Below are 13249 nucleotides of genomic sequence, written 5' to 3'. Positions count from 1 at the left end.
GATGGGCTTAGCTGTTGTGTGAAAATGCCCTCATCTTCCCCCTCCCTGTCAAAGCTGGTTCCTGTGTTTTGTATCACACTATAATATTAATCTGGATGTGTGAACAGTCATGGGATGAAAAAGTGGTGGGGGCATTACACACCTCTTCTGAGTCCGGGTCAAGGTACTTGGCCCTTCCTCATAGCTGACAGAGCTGCTTTTGGAACCACTCCAACAGCTGGGAGTCCCAAACTCCCTTGTTGCAATGTTTTCTAACTGTGAGACAATTATTTCTAATATCTAATTAAATTTCATTTCTTGTGAGCTCTGTCTTTTTTTTATTATAGCTTTGGTAGGCCACAAGAGTTAATTACAGTCCTCTTTGCAGTGGCCTGTAACATACTTGAAAATTGTCAGCCTGGCTGTTCCTCCATCAGCACTATCTTTTTTAATTAATTAACTCAACCAGTGGGTTCTTTAGTTGTTTCTCCAGTCTCAAAATATTAATTTCATACAAATTTTCACTCATGTTCTTGACTTCTCCCCAGTTCGCATAGATCTCTCTTAAAAACGGGTGCTCAATTCCAGACATCATCCAGCTGAGGTTTTCCTGTCACCAGGGCAGAATAATTACCTCCCAGGCCTTCTCATGTTCCTGTTAAGTTTCAAAATGCTGTTTGTCTCAGAACTACAGCACAGTATTAAGTCATTTAGGTCGAGTTGCTATGGCCATTGCTCCTTATTTTGTGTTTGTCCACTTAATTTTTCTTGTTTCCTACTTCACAATTGTTTTTATTGAATTTAATTGATTTCAGATAGTTTCTGCCATTTAACAAGTTGCTCCTGAATTATTATTCTGTCTTCCAATTATGTTTGCGCTATCTTGAAGTAGTTTGTCCCTTCTGTAAGCATATATTATGTGATGTCACTGAAGCGATTGAATAAAAATAGTGAATGCAATCAATTCCCCATTAACTAAGAGGGGTGGGGACAAACTAAATGCCAGAAAAACATTATTGGTGTCTCAATCCACGCTAAGTCAATGCAAATTCAGCTTAGGCTCAGAGCAGCATGAATGTGCGCAGTGTCAGCGTGGGTCTGTAAACAGTATGAACATGTTCACATGGCGCTGTGCCCAAGGTAATGAGCCTTCCAAGAAGTACTGGGGAATGCAGTGCAGAGGCACTACATCTGGTTACATAAAGAATGTAACCACGTTTACTTGGTCTGGACTACTTATTCTTGCCCGTACAGAACGAGTGCTGTTGTTTTTACATTGTGGTGTGGATGAACGAGATCATCCTCGTAGACATGCTAGAAAATATATTCATCTCTGCTGCTGAACAGATTCTACAAACATCGCTGCGCATATATCCTGACAATTTAATGTAGGCAGGTTGTTACCTATTGGTAACTTTTCATGGCTTTTTGGATGTTTTAAGGGAGAAAAAGAGTAAAAACAATGACTTTTTGAATGGCAATCCTAACACAACATAAAAAAGGATAAATCTGGAAAGTCTCCTGTCTCCTTGAGGTCACTCCAGAACTGCCCAGTTGCACACAAATATGCCAGAAATTACTGAAAAAAAGACTTTGAGTTGTCATGTGAACCTCAATGAAGTATTTGAGCATGCATTTAAGTGTCGCATTTAAGTCATAACACTTGACGTGAGATTTTTCTTACAGACAGCAAAACTGGGAAATATGAACAGACATGTTGGTTTGGGGTTTTTTTGAACCACATGGTAACCTGAAAGGTGGGGAATTACCTCTCTTTTCTAAAAGCAAAACTACCCTTGGCCAGTAATAAGTAACTTAAGAAAAATAAGTAAATGGCAGAGTATCTAGTTAAGGTCACAACTTGCATTCAGTGCATGGGATATAGTTCCTGGGTTTTTTGAGTTGTCAGTTACTCAGCTATAGAGCAAATTGTGTCTGCTTAATTTCTTTAAATGGACTGACCAACCCATCTTTGCCTCTGGGTAAAGTTGTGTTAATAGGTAAACAGATCAGTAATGAGGATGAATTCCAATTACTCTGGACAGCAGTGACATACTGAAACTGAGAACTTTATGGGTTTGAGTGACTCATCTGTCTAAATAGTGTTTGTCTTCTGGTGCTGGTGATATGTAGAAGGAGGAATACTTACTGTATTCTGTTTCTTTCAACAGTTCATGATTTTGCTATACGTGTGCCATTCGTGGCATGTACTACTTTCCTCCGGTGCACCATCTTTTGTAGCTGGGCTCCAGGATTTTCAACTGGAAACAAACTCAAGGACACTTTCCTTTTGCACACATAAGCAAACTTTTTTCTATTGAGCAATCTGTTATTTCAATAGTAATGGAAAAAATGCAGTGATCCAGAATCCTTTTGCCAGAAATTGGAAGGTTAAAGATGAGTTTTCATTTAGAATGCAACCATTTTTTTTTCCTAAGATACACTTTTTTTTTTCTTTCCAGAAAGCCTATTCTGATGTAATTGTCTTTCTGTCTGTGAAGGGGTGGGTAAACTTGTAGTTTACGGTGCAATGCATAATGCAGTGTATCTAAAATAGTCCTGTAATTTATTTTCTCTCTAACAGTTGTTCTTCATAGTCTTATACTGACTGGTTTCTGTTTTCAGTGCCTTCCATGTTTTAAATTAGTTTTCTTATGCACCTTGGTTCTTAGGTTAGAGTTTCCCAGAAGGGGGGGGAGGGGAACACACCAACATGAGGTCAGTATGTGTAAGGAAAAAAACCCACCTCATTCTTCTTGTGTGTTTGGATAGTGTAAGCAGCGGCAATAAATACGGATAAGTTTACTTTCTGTTCTAATCCCGGTACTCTGCAGAATGGACTTAATTTATGGTTCCCACAAATGATGTGTGTGCAGGTCAGGTACTTAAACTAAAGAATGTGTCCTCCAGTTGCACTGGAGCGCATGTGTGTGTCTATTAGGCCTTCTGGATGGAAAGGGCTGACTTTTTAATTGCCTCCTGTCAGTGCCAAATTAAAATATTTGTTTCTAATTAAAACAGGAAAAAGAAATCCAAATTTGTTTGACTGTTATCTAAATACAATGTACTCTGTCATCCTCCCAACGTCCCAAAACTGCAGGATTCAGCATGACCTGTGAATCTTGATGCACACACATGTATACATGATATTTAATAGGTATTTTTAGGTAATGGAATAATATAATATAGGAAAATATTTATATTAATATATAGAATATAACATATATAGAAAAATTGAAAGCATGTATCACAAATCTCTTTTTATAAGGTAAGAAATACTGCTCTAGAACTCTCTTCTGACTTGTGATTTTAAAAGGCTTTGCTTAAAAGTCAGGTAGAGCAGAAGAGCGAGTGAAGTTCTCCAGGTTGTGCCTCTTGGTGGTTGAATAGCTTGAGGGGGCTGGGAGAGTGGGTGGGTGGTGGTAGTGGTATAGCTCGAGAAAGGTGGTTTGTTTCGGAAGGGATTTATAGTGATTCAAAATGAGCAATGACTAACCTGGCAACCTTGAATAACTGGAGAAAAGGAGCCAAGTCAGAAAAATAAACACAGGGGAACTTCAGCACATTTTCACGTGGTTCAGCAGTAACCGAAAGAGGAAAGATTATTGCCCTGAGTGTTCATCTTAATTTCTTTGATCTGTCATGTAATCCCTTGCTAACTGTTTCTGTCAGAAATACTCTGTTTAAAAAAGATTTACTGATTAACCAGTCTGAATCAATGAATCCATTTGGAGAGCACTTACTCAAGCAGTTGCCCCAACTTACCTGCCGGGGATCCTTAAGTACTGAGGAGAAGGGTGGTAATAAGCAGTCTAGTCTGTAACCTGCTTATGCCAATCAGCTGCAGGACAGAGCAGGATGCGTTTGGTGAGGAAGAGCCCATGGTGACTTGGGAAGGTGGTTTCGGTGGGAAGTTGAGGTGATAAGCCTGCTAGATGAGAGAGGGTCGGGGCAACAAGGAGATGCAATGGCAAGAAGCCTGGAGCTGCAGCCTTAGTGTCCCTGATCTTGCTGCTCCGCACTACTCGGAGAGGGTGGTCTCATCATCTTTGTGGCGTTCTTTAATGTTACTGGGTTTGCTCTTGTTGTGGGAGCTCAAAAATGAGAACCATTTTTGTGGTTCGTTCATTATTTTTATGTATCTGGATCTCGCCACGTCTTTTTCATTCATTTAACTGGATTGTTTTAGTCTAGTCTTCCAAAGCCACATATCCTTTTTCCCTTCCTAATACCTTTTCTGTTTACAGAATCACAGAATCATATAGGTTGGAAAAGACCTTTAAGATCATCGAGTCCAACCATAAACCTAACACTGCCAAAACCACCACTACACCATGTCTCTAAGCACCTCATCCAAACGTCCTTTAAATACCTCCAGGGATGGCGACTCAACCACTTCCCTGGGCAGCCTGTTCCAGTGCTTGAGAACCCTCTCGGTGAAGAAAAATTTCCTAATATCCAGTCTAAACCTCCCCTGGCGCAACTTGAGGCCATTTCCTCTTGTCCTATCACTTGTTACCTGGGAGAAGAGACCGACCCCCACCTCTCTACACCCTCCTTTCAGGTAGTTGAAGAGAGCGATAAGGTCTCCCCTCAGCCTCCTTTTCTCCAGGCTAAACAGTCCCAGCTCCCTCAGCCGCTCCTCATAAGACTTCTGCTCCAGACCCTTCACCAGCTTCGTTGCCCTTCTCTGGACACGCTCCAGTACCTCAATATCCCTCTTGTAGTGGGGGGCCCAACACTGAACACAGTATTCGAGGTGCGGCCTCACCAGTGCCAAGTACAGGGGCACGATCACTGCCCCAGTCCTGCTGGCCACGCTATTTTTGATACAAGCCAGGATGCCATTGGCTTTCTTGGCCGCCTGGGCACACTGCTGGCTCATATTCAGGCAGCTGTCAACACACACCCCCAGGTCCTTCTCTGCTAGGCAGCTTTCCAGCCACTCTTCCCCAAGCCTGTAGCGTTGCATGGGGTTGCTGTGGCCCCAGTGCAGGACCTTGCACTTGGCCTTGTTAAACCTCATACAGTTGACCTCGGCCCATCCATCCAGCCTGTCCAGGTCCCTCTGCAGAGCCTTCCTACCCTCCAGCAGATCAACACTCCCACACAACTTGGTGTTGTCTGCAAACTTACTGAGAGTACACTCGATCCCTTCGTCCAGATCATTGATAAAGATGTTAAACAGAACTGGCCCCAGCACAGAGCCCTGGGGAACACCGCTTGTGACCGGCCGCCAACCGGAGTAAACTCCATTCACCACCACTCTCTGGGCCCGGCCGTCCAGCCAGTTCTTTACCCAGCGAAGCGTACACCCGTCCAAGCCATGAGCAGCCAGTTTCTCCAGGAGAATGCTGTGGGAGACCGTGTCAAAGGCTTTACTGAAGTCTAGATAGACAACATCCACAGCCTTCCCCTCATCCACTAGGTGGGTCACCTTGTCATAGAAGGAGATCAGGTTGGTCAAGCAGGACCTGCCTTTCCTGAACCCATGCTGGCTGGGCTTGATCCCTTGGTTATCCTCTACATGCCGTGTGATAGCACTCAGGATGATCTGCTCCATCAGCTTCCCCGGTACCGAGGTCAGGCTGACAGGCCTGTAGTTCCCCGGGTCCTCCTTCCGGCCCTTGAAGATGGGTGTCACATTTGCTAATCTCCAGTCAGCAGGGACCTCCCCAGTTAGCCAGGACTGCTGGTAAATGATGGAAAGCGGCTTGGTGAGCTCTTCTGCCAGCTCCTTCAACACTCTCGGGTTTAGTGAGGGTTTTTTCTGTAGCTTGGTGATTATATAAAACTGAGAAAGGTTCAGTGTAGGGATGCAGTGTTTTCAAGCTTAGCCTCTTGCAAAAGTCTATCGTCTTGCTTGCAACTCAGCAGTTTATAACTGCTCAGCGTCTTGAGTGGTTCACATTATTTTAGCATTATGCATTTTCTTTATCAAGTTTCTTCTGTGTTTTGTATCTCCTAAATTTTTACCCTTTTTGGAAATCCTTTTGGATTGACAGAATAGTTTTGCCATTGTGCAGGCTTTTTCTTGAACATAAGCTAGGTTAACCAGCACTGCAGTAGCTTTGTAGGTATTTGGCAAGCCCACTATTAACTGATTTTTTTTGGGGGGTGAGGGGTGTCAAAAGTGTATCATAAAAAAAAACCCTTAACATCTGACAAAATGACTACTGACTTATTGAAGGAACTCTGTTCAGGGTTTAATGTCAGTGTCTGCTGAAGTGTCCTCTCGCCAGCAGTAAGACTGCAAGTCCACCTATGACTGCCTAAGAGGCTCACCACAAAGTTGAAAGTTCTCTTGCATTGCTGTTGCTGACTGTATGGTCTTAGACCTGGGGTCATGAGAGACCACCTTCATTCCACCTGAACAGCAAATTGTGTGCGAGTGTGTAACTTCTTGTGAAATGGTTGCTCTGTGGATATAGCCTTTAACTTGCTTCTAGGCAGAGCGTATTCATTTCAGGGTTATTTATAGTAGCTTTGACCATACTCTGAATTTTATAGAAGTTTCAAAGTCTATACTTGCAGAACTTTTTTGCTTAAATTCTTTCCTCAAACTCACTACGGGTTCCTGAAGCGGTACTGCTGATGTGGCCTAAAAACCAACAGAATATCGTGTGGACTTTTTTATTAACTCTTGAAATATATGTGAAAGGAGGTGGGGGAAATCCCCAAACACTTAATACACTTCTATTCTGCGTATGCTCCTCTAACAGGCACTGGAACCAAAGCCCGTAGCAAAGCCCTCCTGGTTGCTGCAGGCTTCCTCCCAGCAAAGCATTACAGCGTAGTCGCTGACAAGTGTTTCAGTTCAGCCATGTACCAGGTCACACAAATGTTTTCCATCCTTCTGTGTTCTTTATGAAAGCTGTTTGGGGTCTGTGTTATTTCTGAGTATTTTTGAATAGTATTTTTGCAGTGTTTAAAAATCAGCCAAACAAAACCCCCAGTTTCTGTCTTGATACTTCTCTGCAATATAAAGAAGGCATAATACCTAAATGTGGTGGCTTATTACTGAAGGAATAGATTTGTGCTTTTGCCTTGTATCTTATAACTGGTGGAAAAAGTACAAGATGTGGCTGGCAGAACTCAGGTGAATTTCAAGATAACTTTTGAGAATTTTGTGTCAAAATTTTCCTATTAAAATATGAACTTAATGTGGTCAAACTGTTTGCTTGTACCCTTTAAGAATAAACAAAGGAAAATAAATTCACTCTTTACAAATTCTAAAGCAAAGCTATAAAAATGTTTGAATTTAAAGAATACAACTTACACATTTGTAACTCAGATTGTGCTCAAACACCTACCCCCCCCCGCCCCCCATTATTATTTCTCTTATGCTAGATTGCATGCTGTGTGTTTGCTGGTGGTAGAGATGTTGAATTGTTAAGTTAGTTTTTAAGATCATGTGGTTGAAATTTTTTCATTTAACTTGGCTGTGACAAAAGTTTATGTAGCTTTTTCTTAAACTGTTGTCAAAATAATTTAATACCCAAGTGTGTCATTGGTAAGTTTGTATAAAATGTTCTGTAAAAAATGCTGAAAAAACCTTTTCAAATACATTCGACTCAGTATTTCTGCTTCTACAGTTACACGTGGGTTTCATGCAGCCACTGAGAAAGGATGCTTCAGCTGAAGTGGTGTGGAATAAATTCACCAAAACTGCACGGTTCTTTTTTGATAACTGACATGATCACTAGTGTCACAGAATGTCATACTTTTTCCTGCGTAGACTTGTAATTTCATGTATCTGCATATTGCTGGTTTCTGAAATGAGTGGGTTTGGTTTTTTTTCTTTATTTCAAAAGGGATTATTTCTTGAGAATAATTGCTGTCACTAACCCCATTAGCAAAACTATGCTGCTTCTGGCACAGGAACAGTAGTGTATTGGCCTGGCTGGGGCCAGTGTTTGTAACATATATTCTGGTAATGTATGGTCTGGTCTGCACCTGCAACTTGAGAGCTGAGCTAGAATTTGCCTTTAGGTTTAGGTGCTAAGAAGTAGGGCAGTTCTCCCTTGAAATACATTTTCAGAAAGATGCTTTTAAGTGATGTTGCAATTCCTGTTGACGAACATAGGATGAAAACCCAAAATTGTTCTAGAAATCTTCATTGCCATGCTATACTGTTTGTTTCCAAGGGTTATGTTGAACTCTCTTTAAATATTTCAGTGTACACTTCCTCAGCTTGCACTGACTTCTGATACTGTCTGATGGAGCTTCAGGGAAACATCAACACCAGATGGAGAACTGGGAGGGCTGGGGGTAGGGGGCAAAAAAATTTCTCTAAGGTGTTGCCAACCTGTGTTTAATGTAATCTCAAGCTGGCTGTGCTTTAGTGCATCTGAATGATTTCCTGATTGTCTCACAAAGTTGCATTATATAGTGACCTATGTTCTTACTTCCAGAACCTTCATTCAAATAAATCACTGTTTCTGTGTGGTAATATTTGTTCAGACTGGTTTGTCTGCTGTTTTTCCTGCCCCAGCACGAAGCCTAGTTTGGGAGGCAAACAGAACCTCTTCCAGGAGAGCAAGATAGGCACCTGATTGGTTTTTCTGTATTTTGTATTCACGTGTGGTCCTCTCATTTCCCCGCTTCCCCACCTTTAATAGCTGTACAGTTGTATTTCACAGAGAAGTGGAATTTCCTTATCTTGTTTTGGTTTTTTCATCTCGCCTGCGTGGGTGGACTTGCAGAACCAGTGTTCTAGATCTTCCTGCATCACAACAAGCGTTGTTGCCCAGTATTGCAGATCTAATACTTTGAGCATTTGAAAAAACAAAACCCGTTACTGGAAGAAGATTGAAGAACTGAAGCTGACAAAGGTAAGCCAGCTGCTTAGGACCTAGTTTTGAGACCAAATGTAAAAAGAATTTCCCAGGTGCGTTAACCTGTGCTCGAGGCATTGCAGAAGTAGATTTCTTGCTGCTTTTCTTACGCCCTGCCTGTCCAGCATGTGACAGAATGAGAGTAGCGGTCATACACCATGCATAATGATTAAAGGGTGTTTTCTTTTTTATGATTATACGATACATGACGATTTTGTCTTGACAACTATATTCATTTATTCCAATATTGACGTTTACATCAGCAAGGTTCAGAAGTACAACAGTGCTTTTCTGCTAACTACACTTACCACAAGAGAACACATGTGTGTATAGAATATATTAAGTATCTCACTGGTTGCTCTTGCTCATTTCAGAAACAGTTCATAAGAAACAGAAATAAAGATAACACTATGAAGCACGGCAGAAGTCTGCAAAGTACCACAGGTTTATTACTAGAGGTTGGATCCTGTTGGCAATCCTCAGACAGTTAGCCCACCCCTCTCTACAAATACCGTCCACTGATGAGATGCTAGTGGAGACAACTGTTGATGCTAGCAAAAGTGGACTGCTGCATTTGAGGTTTTGGCACATTATTTTTCTGTTAATTTATGACCCACATGTTGCAATGCTTGACTATTCCAGTTAAATATTGCCAGGCTTTATTAATGGGGAGGGAATAGGTGTGGCAGACACGAGTCTTCTACATTCTTAATATTTTATTGACCAGAATGCTGTATAGGCTTTAACTTTTAGCTATTTTTCTTTCCAACAAAACTTATTTTTTCCCATAAAACTTAAGCGCAAGAGGATGTGTTGTTCTGAGTTCTATCAGCTCTTTAGTTACGTACATCAAATTTTGATGTTTTCCAAGATGCTGCAATTAGTAACGCAGTGTCTTAGCTGTAGTTCAGTGCATCATACCTGTTTGATTTCAAATGTCAGTTTAGGAGACAGTATAGCAGCTGCAGTCATTGCTACCTCAAGGATGAGACTGATGTATGCTCCTTTACATTTTTCCCTTTTCAGCCAAGTAAGTTCTCATGTTTTGCTACATTCACCACTTTCTTACTTTTATTAGGGTTTGGGGTACTCACATTTCAGCCTTGTCTGTTTTGCAGATTACTTTGTCTCGGTTCATTGAATGAAGTCATAGTGTATGAAGCACTCCGTTTAGACCTATGAAAGGCTGACACCAAAAGACCAAGCAAGTAGAGTAAACCAAGAGAGCCTTCTGAGTTTGACACCTGTAACTAGTCTTCTGGTGGCACCTTTGAGGAAGATCTGATTCTTGTGGTCACAGGGAAAGAAGGTCCAGCCACAGGCATGTAATAAATGATGCGTAATAAATGATTCCAAAAAGCTGCCTTTATGTGTTTGCTTTTACTTGTGATTGCTCAATTAGATATCGAAAAGAAAAGCGATAGGGTGACTCTCTAGATGTACTACCAATTTGCCACTGGTGGTCTGCGCTGTGCAGGCTGACTTTGAATTCTGGCGCTAACCAGAGGGACCAAGTTTTCCTGAGAAAAATAGGGAGAGACTCTTCTGCTTCTCAGAATACCCTGGTGCATCTCAGACGTGTCCAGGGAGCCTTACAGGCTTCTGTTTGCACAGTCTGCGATTTTAAATAAAACCAGTAAGTTTTAAATGGAAAATACAGGGGAGAGGTAGACAAGAGGCACTGACCAAACATTTCTTCACTTGCACAGCATGAACACCTTTCTGTTGTGACATTGTTTGCAGAGACGTTTAGACTGGGGATTGAAATAGGATTGCGTACAAAGTTGAAGCATCACACCATATTTCAAGCTGATACAACAAATTAACTATTTAACACTTAGCTAATGTTGTGCGTACACTTGTTGCCTCCCAGCATGACAATAAAGCAAATAATTGCAATAAGCTTTCTGTCCAGTAGAAGTTACTATAATATAATGAGAAACTTTGTCCTGCACTTCGAGTAAACAGAAGCAATAGGAAGCTGTTGGAAGGAGGACTGTGTTGCATTAGATACAGGAAAGAAAAGTTAAGAGGGCTCTGTGTCCATCCCCTATAGCTCAGTATGCAGTTCAAGCTGATGTAGTGCCGTTTCTCTCTGGTAACATAGCAACTGGACCGCACCTCCTCCTGCTGAAAGATGCTAAAGAGCCCTTTGAGCACTATCTGGTGTACTGCAAGGGAACTGCACCATTTTTAATTACCACAGCATTGCCAGCTGATACTTCCCCCCCCCCCCCCCCCCATGGAGTGGCAAGGAAATTCTTCGTTCTCTGTCAAATAATCGTGTTTTTTCGTTCACCGTTTGTGTAGTAATCCCATTTATATTGCAGAAGAGGACTACGTTAATTTTAAATTAATGTTAGAATTGTATCTATCAGTGCATTTTATCTTGTTTCAAAGTAAGTTTTTGATTAAAAATAAGCATTCTTGTCCACCTGATGCTCTTCTCATTTAGCACTCCTGTATGGTGGTATTATGTTAACGTTTTGGAAGAATACTCAAGGATTTGAGCATGTTTTTCTTCTCGCTTAGACTTTGCAAATGACTGAAAAGCTTTCCCCACTCCTAACCTCTCTTCTGTTGTGCAACAAAAGAGCTTTCCTTTAAGCATCTTGGTTTCCAAGCACAAGAAATCGTCTCTGGGCATTACTGAACGTTTGACTTAAGGTGTGATGAATCCTCTTATGCCAAGTTGAATTTTTTGATGTATGCTGTAGATTAATGTTTAACTTAGCTAAAATGAGTGTGGAACTAGTATTGTTCAGAGTTTCTCTTTAAGGTTGTCTTGTTCGGATCTCGGGTTTTGTATGAAAAAAGGATATGCTAAGTCTGCATTGGATGTCACAGCCTGACTGTGTTTTGTCAAGGCTGTTTCCTTTGCTGCCTGTCTTAGATGATTGTTGCATTATAACAGTACAAAAACCTTATTCTGGCTTCGTGACCTGCATGAGGGAAAGCCTTTTAAACTATCTGAAAACTTACTTATTGATTTACTTAAATGTATTGGTTCGTACTATAGTGACTTAACCAGATGTTGTCATTGCACTTTGGTATCAGCTTGGGGAGGGGGCATGTTTTGGTGATGTATGGCAAAACAGCCATTGCCGAATAATGCTATTGGTGTTGCTGTACTTTGAGGTTTCCTTTCTTCTGAGTATTAAAACAAATCCTAGTCTAGGTCAGAAAGCTTGTGGTAGCTTGTGCCTTGAGTACATCAAAACCAATAGCCTACCTAAATGTAAAACTGTGTACTTGGAGCTGTGCATATACAGTAAATCTGTGGCAATATTGTGAAAACTATATAAAAATGCAAATATACCATTTTGTTAACTTGATAATGCTTATGCATCCCCTCCCCCTTCTGTCTTTATAGGTCTACGAGGGCTAATCAATCTTGGGAACACATGTTTTATGAACTGTATTGTCCAGGCACTTACCCACACTCCACTGCTGCGAGATTTCTTCCTCTCCGACAGGCATAAATGTGAAATGCAAAGCCCCAGCTCATGTCTGGTCTGTGAAATGTCTACGCTTTTTCAGGAGGTGAGTGCTGTTTGCCACAATAGCATCGCCTTTCCACAGATGCTGGCTGTTTCCTACCCCAAAAGGGATTGTGTTCTATTTGCAAATATAAAGGGAATGCAAATTATGTTTCCCCTCAAGGTGTGGCAAAACAGAGCAGTAAAGATTGAGTGAGACCCTACTGTCAAACATACCCGACTGCTGAAAAGGAAACTATTGGCCTTTTAAGTCCTATTCTTAAGTCACCCTTGTTTAAGTCGCCCTTGTTTAGGTAAAGCTGGTATTGGAAATAATTACTGTGCTGCCTGCTCTTCTGAGACTGATCTACAAGTCTTTAGTCTTAAAGCTGAATGTGCGCTTTAATTAAAGGTGCAAGTAGTAACTGGAAAATATGTCACAGGCTCTTTGGGTGATAATGGGAGTAAGAATAAAGCAATAGTATATAGCCTTGTGGTTTAAGGCAGTGGATTATGTAGGTCTGTATAAATATTTTAAAGATCTCAATTCAGTGCTTTCTAACAGGGAGAAACATCTTTGTTGTGATCTCTTATGTGGAAACTCATTAATGGCCAGGAGGATGTAGAAAAGTGAATGTGTTGGTACGGTTTATACCTTCCACGTATGAGCTACCCTTCCTTCCCTTTCTCACTCAGGTGACTGGCTTTGCATTGTGCCTTTCTCTGTAGGTCCAGTCTTTGCTGTATGAGACAGGCACAGTTTTTTCCTTAGTAGTCAAAGAGCTTGATTAACTATCTTAGTTCCACATCAGTAATGTAAGGACTATGGCTAGACATGGATGTCTAGTTTTAAGATGAGTCTTTAAAAACAAACAAACAAATCCCGTCCTGTGCTTTTTCCTCAGTGATAGATCTGCTTTCTTGGTAAGTGGTGGTGGGGGGAACCCAGCCCCC

General features: G+C 41.3%; 1 protein-coding gene across 5 annotated transcripts in view; it reads left to right on the top strand.

Annotated features, from left to right (window-relative positions):
• The window catches only part of USP22 (ubiquitin specific peptidase 22), a 113284-nt gene that overhangs the window by 72938 nt on the left and 27097 nt on the right, over positions 1 to 13249 (top strand). For all 5 annotated transcript variants that reach the window (XM_075515328.1, XM_075515323.1, XM_075515326.1 and 2 more), the window contains one exon: positions 12190 to 12359. In XM_075515328.1, the coding sequence (XP_075371443.1) occupies positions 12190 to 12359 (170 nt within the window). The remainder of the gene's footprint in view (positions 1 to 12189; positions 12360 to 13249) is intronic.

Source organism: Mycteria americana, chromosome 12 (assembly GCF_035582795.1).
Source record: "Mycteria americana isolate JAX WOST 10 ecotype Jacksonville Zoo and Gardens chromosome 12, USCA_MyAme_1.0, whole genome shotgun sequence".
NCBI classification, from domain to species: domain Eukaryota; kingdom Metazoa; phylum Chordata; class Aves; order Ciconiiformes; family Ciconiidae; genus Mycteria; species Mycteria americana.
The sequence above is the reverse complement of the archived record's forward strand: the minus strand, read 5'-3'. Positions and strand labels throughout refer to the sequence as shown.